This window comes from Scardinius erythrophthalmus (assembly GCF_964197995.2).
Source record: "Scardinius erythrophthalmus genome assembly, chromosome: 1".
NCBI classification, from domain to species: Eukaryota; Metazoa; Chordata; class Actinopteri; order Cypriniformes; family Leuciscidae; genus Scardinius; species Scardinius erythrophthalmus.
The window spans coordinates 60,506,395-60,517,306 of NC_138221.1; the positions used below are offsets into that span (position 1 = coordinate 60,506,395).

Below are 10,912 nucleotides of genomic sequence, written 5' to 3' on the forward strand. Positions count from 1 at the left end.
CTGTTGACACCGAATGTGTTAAACTGTTGGTATACATTTTTCTTGGTTGCAGGTGTCAGATACTAAAACACTGCTATGGTTATCACCCATTTCAATTACTAGAATGAACCCTGCAACACACAAAATGTTAATTTAGGAGATTCCTTCCCGTATTTCAATATGGTAGTCAAATCACAAACATTTGTACAAATTTTACGCAGATTTTAAATAAACTATCTTAAGGTACAGTGACGTCAATCAAGGGCACAACAGTTCATAGTTTGCAGGGTGTGAACGTAAAACTTTCCGACTCTCGGCTACAACACCCAATTGAAAGGAGGTCAAAGGTTTAATTATTAATAATAAATGGTGGCTCATTTGAGTGACAGTTTCATACATACAGAACATGACCGCTGTGAGCAAGAGACTGCACTACATTACTTATTTCTTGAGTTTGGGAGTAAATCAACAACAATGCTGCGCCATGTGCTCTGAAAATGAAACAATTAAAGGCAGAAGCGTCGACGCATCACCTGAGACTAAGCGAGAGCAAAAGATGGCAGGGTTTCCGCTCAGTTTGAGAGATCATTACTGCGGTCAGTGCTCCCGCTCCTCTGATGAGTGACAAGTGGTGGGCAGCAGCACAATCACCACCCGTTTGTTCTTCTTATCTGAGTCATGAGTTTATATCATGACTTGGCAAGCAGCACGAATTATTCAACTGCTTCCCAGGCCAATAAACACCAAGCTGTCAGCTCTTATTTCGTCTCTCTTGCATAATGAAGTGATGTTCGCTCACACAGAAGTGGAGATGACCCAATTGGACAGGGTGTTTTCTTCTCGATTTGGCATATGTGTGGACAGATTCAGATGGAGTTTTAGACGGACACTTGAAGACAAAACTCGTAGAGCTAGCTAGTGCCTTATGGGATGACACTACCATCCAATAAACTACCACTCGATTATTTGAATAGTAGGGCCCTATGATTTCCGCGATGCGGAAAACGTGGACGGAATCGTGGAATCCATTCATAAAAATGGAATTCATTGTGTAACATGGAATTTCACGGAATTTGTCAAATTGTTGATGAATAAATAAAAAGCAGGTCAGTACACTTAGTCAAATCGCGATATAAACTAGTGTCTGTGAATATTAAACTGCAAAAATACTATTTAAATATGAATGGTGCATGTTCTGCGTGTCTCTGTGTGAATTAATGGTTTAATTTCCCGCACACAAACACAGGAGCACACGTGAAATATATATTACTGTTTTACAGTTGAATTTAGCTACGTCTTAATGTAATAATAATGCTAACACTAATAATAAATGATTAAAACTTTGTTTTTTAAGGAATAATCTCAAAAAAATTCCATGTTTTATTTTTAACATTAAAGCTCTGTTGTGCATCACTTTTGGAAAAGTCATTCATATGATTAAAAGATAAATTAAATTAATATTTTATGCCTTCATTTGATTGCCAGAAAAATTTAAATACACATCACATAAAAAAAAATGTGATTATTAAAATGTTATTAAACCATTCAAGTTGAATCCAGAAAACTTAAAACAGAAAACAAAGAATTTGGTTATTATTAAAAAAACTGAATTTGAGAAAAAGAAAAAAAGAAAAAAAAAAATCATAGGGCCCTAAACATGTAATTTTTATTAAACTTTTAATAAACTCTTGTGAAATTGTATAAGTTTCATGATTTCAATTAATTAGGCATGCTTTTTGGTTACTAACATTTCATTTAACCATTAAAATGGAGTCAACAAAAAAAAAATGGAATTTTGGAAAAAATAAAACTGATTTCATAATGCCCTAGAATAGTCTGGTCAAATTGGTTTCATTTTAACTCAACCAGCATTTATTTTAGATTTGAAAACAGCATTAAAATATAAACTGGAGCTCTGTGGCTTCTGTTAGCTTTGAGGTCATTCACATCAAGTTTTTGGTAACATTCGCATCTAAAACTCAAAGTCTTTCTCTTCCAGGAAAATGGGGAAAAAATACTATCTTGCAAGGGGAGGCATATATATATAAATAAATAAACATATATATACATATATACACACATACATGCATATAAATATGAAATGCTCTCTAGACTGAGACTGTCTCTCTCTCTCTCTCTCTCTCTCTCTCTCTCTCTGGTACACGTGTCATCTCACATGACCCAGATCAATCATGTGTTAGGTGATGGGGCGGCAAGTAGACGGAGCATCACTGCAGTCCAGGAGCATCCGAGCCAACCCAGGCTCACTGAATGTGCCAGCTGCAAAACAATGGCTCCGAGATCGCCTGAACGAGGTCGTCTCGGCCCAAATGAAAACGAACTCTGGAGCGGTTCGGTTTGGTTGTGTGATATAAAAAGCAGCAGTGTCTGATCGTAGCTGAAAACCATAGAGCGCCTCTTTATCTTAAAATGTTGTGCATTGCAAGAATGCTGCCTCAACGAAGCCTTGTTTCCGCTCTAACTGCATTATAAATTATATATAATTTTAAATATAATTAAAAATATAAAATCAGTTAGAGCGGGAATGACGACTACATTCGTATAAGTCAATTGAAAAGAGAGTTCTCTGCGCTTCTGTAATCCACAGACAATCCGGTGCAACCAGGGCAGGACAGAACAATTCAAACAAAAGGAATCGCCGGTGCAGCACAGATGTCTACTGATTAAAATAATTTATTAAAGGTGCATAACAATTGTTTTGCAAATTATTGTTATGCACCTTTAATAAATTATTTTAATCAGTAGACATCTGTGCTGCACCGGCGATTCCTTTTGTTTACATTCGTATAAGTGTTTGCGTGTGTCACAGATAAAGCCAATCAGAGCGAACTTGCCAATCCATCTTGATAGATGAAGCAGAGGAAACTCTTAATATCATAATATAAGAGGACAGCTTCACTCACATGTGACTTGCATGAACACATTTTGCTCCACTTTAAAATGTTACCTTGTGAAAGCGAACCGAACCAAGAATAAAATGCAACATTTTAACAAATTGAGTCGCTGTTTCGGAACAAAGCAAATGATCTACAGGTCTGAAAACACCCTTAAAACGTGCTCAGTTTTATCCGAAACAGATGAACATGAATCTGGTTGTTGTTCGTAAGTGAAATGTCCAGTGAGTGGGGCTAAAATGCTCAATCACATTTGAAAATCAACCACCTAAACTACGCCTAACCAACCAATAGTGCTAGCAAAAGCAAACGTGAGTTAAAAACGCATTTTTCCAATGAGCCTATATGTTGGTCAGGACTGATGAGTGTTTAAACTACACATGCGATGTGATCTTAAATTGTGCCTTATGTATGATGATGATCTGGGATTAACGATGATCTGTGTGTTAGGAAAGGAACAGGTCTACACTCACCGGCTGACTGTCAGTACGCTAAAAATAAAGTGCTGTGTGGGTGAGCATGCTAAAAGGACGTGTACAATACAACATTTGCAAGAGTTTAAGGATTACAACTCTCAATACAATCTCTGCCACAACGCCGCTGCTAAAACCATCAAAGCACAACTTTTGTAATAAATTCACTACCTTCAACAATAAACCTTAAATGCATAATCCATTTCTTATGCAATAACAGCTTAGCTTACACCAATTTAGCCTATTTATTTGTCGACAATCTATTAATTACACTTTTGAAAAGTTGCACTTCTCTACATAGGCTATATTGATAAGAAACACATCTGACTGTCATCTCAGTTAATCCTAAACCAGCCTGATTACAAATTTTCCTTAAAGGGATGGTTCGGAGTAATTTCAACCTAGGGTCCTTTGCACCATGACCTCGAGCCAAACACCCCCCCATAAGCCTTTTTTCCCCTCGGTTGAACATTATTAAAGTTAGAGCTTATTTAGAGATATCAGCCGAATGGCTAGTGCAGGCGCTAATGGATCCAAGGTTGTATCTTGTAAATTACCCCACTAATAATGCCCAGAATGGTACCAAACTTCTACAGTAGTACAAATAGGTTCTGTACTCATAAAACGAGGCATTGGAAAGTTTGTAAGTACATCAGGAGTTTATTTAAATAACACTTGCCTGACGGCTCATGCTACCGCTAACCTGGACGTCGAGGTCACTTCTGTGATTTGGGAAAAGCACGTTAAAGTCCTGGCAGAAAGCGATGCGTAAGGATGTAGTGTAACGACGCCCAGTTCCAGAAATGCACTAGTATTTTGTTGGTAGTACCAGTTTGCAACAATTATTAGTTAAAGGAGTCATGACCTGCAATTTTCACTTTTCCACGAGAATCAATGTATGTTATGATTGCCTAACGATTATACACTGGCCGGGAAGCCGATATTTAAAAGTGAAGCGTTCGTTTACCCCAGGGTTCATAAACCAGCACGCGTGCACGCGCACTCAAATACGAGATTTTGATTTCAGCCCCGACTTGACGTCATGACGGGGCTGGATATACCATATATGGACACTGCAGACCTGCCACAGGAAGTGCGCCCTGGCGCCCCTCCTCCCCTCATATTCAGTCGAGAAAGAAGCAGAAACGTAGTGCACACTGAGTTGCTCTGTTGTTGACTGCCAGAATCAACATGTAAATGTGTTTTCTCTCCCAAGAACGGACCAAGCTGTCAGGGACCAGTGGATTAAATTCATTTTTAATGACGCGGTTCCTACAACCCTTCCCACTGGCTTAACATTATGTGTCTGTGCTAACTAAACATTTTACGCCGGAATCCTTCACAAATTTGAGGCAATATCAGGCGAAGTTGGCATCGAAGCTCGGGAAAAAGGGGCCATTTTTAACAATCAGACACTTGCCTGCAATTGAAACAGTAAGAATGTGTTTTTATTGCTCTACTCTGTGTAACAAACAGCAGCTAACTGCTAATGCGGCTATTGTATGCTAGCGGGAGTATTAGCTTCGAGGTAAACATGGGGAAGGGCTGCTAACGTTACTTTGCAAACAACAAATGACTGAGATCATCATGAATTCGGCTATTGTATATTGATTGCCTAACGCTTATATATGAGGCGCCGTCTAGTTTGTGTGTGTGTGTGTGTGTGCGCGAGTTTGTGTGTGTGTGCTCGCGTCTCAAATGATTATGTGCGTGGAGAGTTCATATACATGTATGTGTGACTACTTAGTATGTATGCAAGCGTGTTTCATATATGTGTGCGTGAATGAAGTTTGATTTAAGCCCTAAACGGCGCCTCATACTTCGGGTCGGGTCGGGTTCATAATTTGCGCCATGATGTCATTTTGTAATGATATGCTAAAGCGTCACCTGCGGTGTCAACCCCCTCCTTCCTGCCACCAATCAACGCGCCCCTCATTTGCATTATTAAAATGACTGTCCACGACAGCCAAAATATCGCATCAGATCTCGCGAGACAATAATGCCTTCAGAAATAAGGGTCTGAGGAGCTCTGTGTTTATTTTTTTTACACTTTTCTTTTTTAGAAGGGCCTGAAAGACTATAATACAGCAGTAGGTATCCAAGGTAATACTAGGTCATGACTCCTTTAACACTAAGTTGTCAACACTTCGGAAAAAATAACAATTTGTCGTTACACTACATCCTTATGCATCGCTTTCTGTTGATTTTACTCCGAACCATCCCTTTAAGACAGACTCGTCAACTTTTCGTTCCAACCCACTGAGCCTTTCAATTTTCTAAATGTGTAGATTTGCATGCAAGGTTTAGTCAGTTGAGTCACTCCACTGTGTGTAAAGGATTAGCGCTGTTGCTCAGGTGTTTTCATTCACTAAAATGACTGGTTTAAGCGCTGCTGCAAGATTGCTCACAGAGTTATTGAATAATAATGACAGCATGACACTGCAACTGCCCAACTGAAAATAAACAATGGTGATTAAGTCACATTTTGTGTGTAAGGTATAATCTTTTTTGACAACACCTCTGAAAGTGCAAGAACAGGGCGTTTCTTGACTCTAAAGTCTGTTGCTGAGAATTTTGTGAGTTGAAACACAGTCAAACACACTACAAATAGCACTCCTTCCAGATTTAGCTCAACTGCATATGAAAAAACACAAATGTGAAGATGAAGCGACTGTGAGAAATGAAAGACGCTTGCGCTCGACACGGACGACCAAAGGAAAAAAGGCTAATAAGACAAAGCAAAACGCATAAGGAGGAACATTTATCAGTGCATCGATCTGACAATGAAAATTCAATACACTAATTAAAAAATTTAATAATCAATTATCCATCTTAGTTTGAACGTGAGAGAAAGCACAATCATTTGTAACTTTAAATATGTAACTTTGTCAGCCACTTCCAGTTATTTTAGCTGTACAAAAAACAGTCCATTATGGTGCTTGACAATGCAAACTAGTATTTATCATATTATCTATTATCATAAACACACTGATTTGTAGTGGAAATAGTTTTACTCTTTACATCTATTTGATTAGCGACTAATGAATGGGAAGAATGATGGATAACGCAATAATAATCCAGAAAAATATGAGTCTGAAGCTCATTTCTAAAAGGAAATATTTATGAATCATACAATACCAAGTTCAAATTTCAGATTTCTTGATGCACTGCATCATTCAAAAGAATCATAATCGAATACAATCCCCGTCAGAGTAAACACTTACACCCCAAGACTGCTGGTCAAGCCTGAACCATCAATACGAATATAAATCACAAAACCAAAGCAGTGAAGAGACTACGTCTGGGACACATTTATTAGTCAGCGCAGACTTCTTCATCATCATCATCATCATCATAGTTTCCTAATTAACTGCATCAGTCGTTTACTGAGAGACAAACGGCCTTGAAAGCGGTCTTAAAAATAAAACCCATCACATGACGATGGTTCACTCAAACATGATTATAAAGTGCTTGTAATTCCCAAGTCATCTTTCTAAAAGACCTTCTAACCAACCAAGTAAATCATTCACCACAGATAAGAGTGGCATGCATGCATGGGTTTACACTTTGCCTTACAGTAACTCACACAACCTGTAATAAGGAAGTAGGCCGATCAATATTTTTCCAAACGAGTCTACTGTGTTAAGTGTGTTTTAAATTATGGCTGGCACTTCTGGTTTGTGAAGCAAAGGGACAGAATAATCAAAGGGACAGAAACAAATCATTTTAAATAATAAGGTTGCACTACAAATAATCCTCATCCATCAGTTTGAGCGAATGAGCTGTCATGATGTGATTTTGATTTTGTCACATTAAAATACCAAACATTACAGTTTATTGTCATTTAAATGTTTATATTTTACCCCCCAAAAAAGTGGATTAGAGACAATTATGTTATTAAAAAGTTGATATATAAAATACTTTATGTACAATTTAAATGTTTGTACAACTATTTTAGCTATTTGAGTGTTGTTTATCAAATAAGTTTGATTAATTAATTGATATTTTTGGTTTCGCCCAAGTGCAACCTGAATTTTCAGTTCCAGCCCAGAATTTTCATTTCAGTGCATCAATGCATCCTTAATATATCAGGATGATTCAGAAGGCCAACACAAAGGTTTACAATCTACCTGTTACACAATACTGACTGCTGACTCATTAAAGTGCTCATACGTCAAAAAGCAGGAATTATTGAATCATTTCCAGTTGCAAAGCAATGGACGTATTGGATTAGCGTTGGATAACCAGTTTATCTGCTGGTAATTTTTATCAAGGTCAAGGTGGTTTGTTTACAGGCAGGTCAGCTGTCAACTCACCTACTGACACCATAACAAAAGACTAACATGGTTTGGGACGTGTCCCATATTAGTACTGTGTTAGCATAGATTTATTACGTACCATGTCACAATATAATTAGAACAAATGAGAAAGTAATCTAACGTAATTGAAGCTAAATATTCCCCACAGTCTATTTTATGCATATTTATAATATCACTAGTTTTTGCAAAGGGCCTTTAGACATTAAACTATATAGCTGCCATTTAAATTTTAGGATGGGGGTCCCTCGCATGAGACTGATCATATTTGGGGGTCCGTGTAAATAAGGTCTGTACATCCAACACAACGTTCATAAATGACTTAATGAGTGAAACATGATCAAACACACATTATAACGTGCTCGACATCTTACCTGCGTGTGTTTTTGAGACTGGTGCAGCTTGTGTGAGTGTGGCAAATCCCAGTAAACACACACCTGCACGAAGAGCCTCCATCCTCACCACTGCAGCTAATCCACTAGCTCAACTACCAATAAACAGCTATTACATCAAAATAAATAACACGAAGGACGCCTGAATTGGCTCATCTACGTCTATGTACATCTATATCATCATATCCGCCGTGTCAAAGACTCATGTTGTGCGATATTAGTCATGTGTCGTGTTATGAGCGTTAGCTAACACGACAGTGCTGTGATGTTCATCGAGCTAAGCTAATGCTAACCGCTACCGGCGTCTTATTTACGATTATTTCTCATCGTTTGAAACCGCTCGTTCGTTTACTACCTCTCTAGGACGATTAAATGCGATGATGTGTCTTTTTCCTGCATTGTAAGACTCCCGGGTTCGTGGAAAAATCAAAAGCGCAGTAAACACAGTGGTCCAGCATCACTATTCCGCACGAGCGCCATGTCTCGTGACGTCACGCGCCGCCCGCGTCACGCACGCACGCCGCACGCGAGGGCGTTGGTGACAGAAACTGACAGTATGTCATTGTCACTGAGATGAGAAGGAAAAGTGTTGACTGTGATGAGCAACGCAAAACCTGTTTTAGGAGGAAACCGTGAAACTGTCATCACATGCTGTAGGCTACTGAACAATTTCAGAAGGATTACTGATTTGTTTTAGAGCATAAGCCTCTTATTCATCCATATCTAGGAGAATAATAATTATTTGATGTATTATAAATCCCATAGTAGCCTACTTTCCTGAACACTTCTTTCCCTCAATGGAGATTTCAAAATTGTCGAGCCAGTCGAGGTCATAACGCAATGACAAAAGGCTGATTTTGAAGTAATTTGATCAAATGTGTATGAAGCAGACGAATGTAAGAATGTATTATTGACTTTTTGTTTAAGGTGATTGAATCAATAGCCTTTCAGCAACAGCTGTACGAGTTAAAGAATGGTATTTGGGGTAAAACACCTTGTTTCTGGGGAATTTTTAATTGGAATTGTGGTTTAAAGAATAAGTATTAGCTAAGCTAAGTGTTACAAAAATGTATTTCTACATCAAACGTGTATGCGGTGACAATCTGCACTATCACTCTTGATCTTATACAGTCATGTGAAAAAGAAAGGACACCCTATTAAAGTCTATGGTTTCAGGACATAATAAAAATCATCTGGACCTTTGCAGGTCTTAAAATTAGGTAAATTCAACCTCAGATGAAACACATGACATATTACACAGTTTCATTATTTATTTATGGTCTGAAGCCTTCAGGTGTGTGTGTTCACATAATAACAAGGAGGAAAGACATCAGCAATGATCTTAGAGAAGCAGTTGTTGCTGCCATCAATCTGAGAAGAGTTATACGCCCATTTCCAAACCATCTAAAGGCCATTATTCTAAAGTAGATTATTCACAAGTGGAAAACATTCAAGACAGCAGCCAATCTTCCCAGGAGTGGACGTCCCAGCAGATTCACCCCAGGTCAGAGAGATCACGAAACACCCAAGAGCTTCATCTCAGACTCTACAGGCCTCAGTTAAATCTTCAAGTTCATGACAGTACAATTAGAAAAAGACGGGACAAGTATGACATGTTTGGAAGGGTTGCCAGGAGAAATAATCTTCTCTCTAAAAAGAAGCAAAGTTGCATCTGAACAAACCTCAAGACTTCAGGAACAATGTCCTTCAGAGAGAAAAGACCAAAATGGAGATGTTAGGCTAAACTAAACACAGCATATCAGCACAAACGCCTCATACCAACTGTCCTTCACACTGATGGAGGGGTGATGATTTTGGGCTTGTTTTGCAGCCACAGGACCTGCTGGGCATCTTTAGTCACTGAGTCTATCATGAACTCCTCTGTAAACCAAAGTATTGAGTCAGATGTGAGACTATCTGTCTGAAAGCTAAAGCTTGGCCGAAACTGGGTTGTGCAACAGGACAATGATCCCAGGAACACCAGCAAATCTACAACAGAAGGGCTGAAAAAGACAAGAGTCAAAGTGTTTCAGTGACCCAGTCAAAGTCCAGACCTCAGAAGAGACCTTAAAGGAGAACTCGGCAACTCTAGCGAACTCTAGTCACTTCTTCGCTGATTTTCCCTTTTGTTGTCGCATGTTTTCCCCACGAGCTCCCCCTACAGCTGTGGGGGGGCGTATATGTCACAACACGGTCGTAAAAAACTCACTTGCGGCGGCCTCCTCCCCCTCTCTACCGCTGCTCATGTGCGTTTGTTTTGGTCGGAGCAAGCCAACTGAATCGTGTGGAGCTTTGTCTACCGAGGTGGGTAATCTGGTAATACATCATACATGCGTGTGTGTTTATGTTGAATTGCCATAAAGCGATTCGTGTTTCGCGCTCGTTCTCGTTCTTGTTCCCGCTTCTCACGAGACTTCCAATTTCTATTTTGCCGGGACGCTAGTCCCCAAGTTGCAAGGTTGGTTTTCCGCCTGGGAACGCTGGGGGGAGCGGGGAAAGTCACCAGAATCACCAGAACAGGTTGTTTAACCATCCAAATGATTTCTAGACAGTTTTATTAAGTTAAAAAAGTTACCAAGTTCTCCTTTAAGAAAGCTGTGCATAAACAGATGCCCACAAACCTCAATGAACTGAAGCAACGTTGTAAAGAACAGCGGGACAAAATTCATTGTGAGAGACTGATAATCATACATAAAATGATAATGCAGGTTTTTTTCTGCTAAAGGTGGCTCTACAAGCTATTGAATCATAGGGTGTACTTAGTTTTTCACACGTGACTTCTCAATTTTTGCTTTATTTTTGTTAAATAAATAATGACACGGACGGTGTAATATGCC

At 39.0% G+C, this 10,912-nt stretch overlaps 1 protein-coding gene across 2 annotated transcripts in view; it reads right to left on the minus strand.

Moving 5' to 3' along the window:
• lmtk2 (lemur tyrosine kinase 2) overlaps positions 1-8,669 on the minus strand; it is a 38,722-nt gene extending 30,053 nt beyond the window's left edge. The window contains exon 1 of one of the 2 annotated variants that reach the window (XM_081362820.1): positions 8,058-8,669. In XM_081362820.1, the coding sequence (XP_081218946.1) occupies positions 8,058-8,139 (82 nt within the window). In that variant the 5' untranslated portion in view covers positions 8,140-8,669. The remainder of the gene's footprint in view (positions 1-8,057) is intronic. The other variant, XM_081362819.1, reaches the window with a different exon arrangement.
• Positions 8,670-10,912: the final 2,243 nt, after the last annotated feature.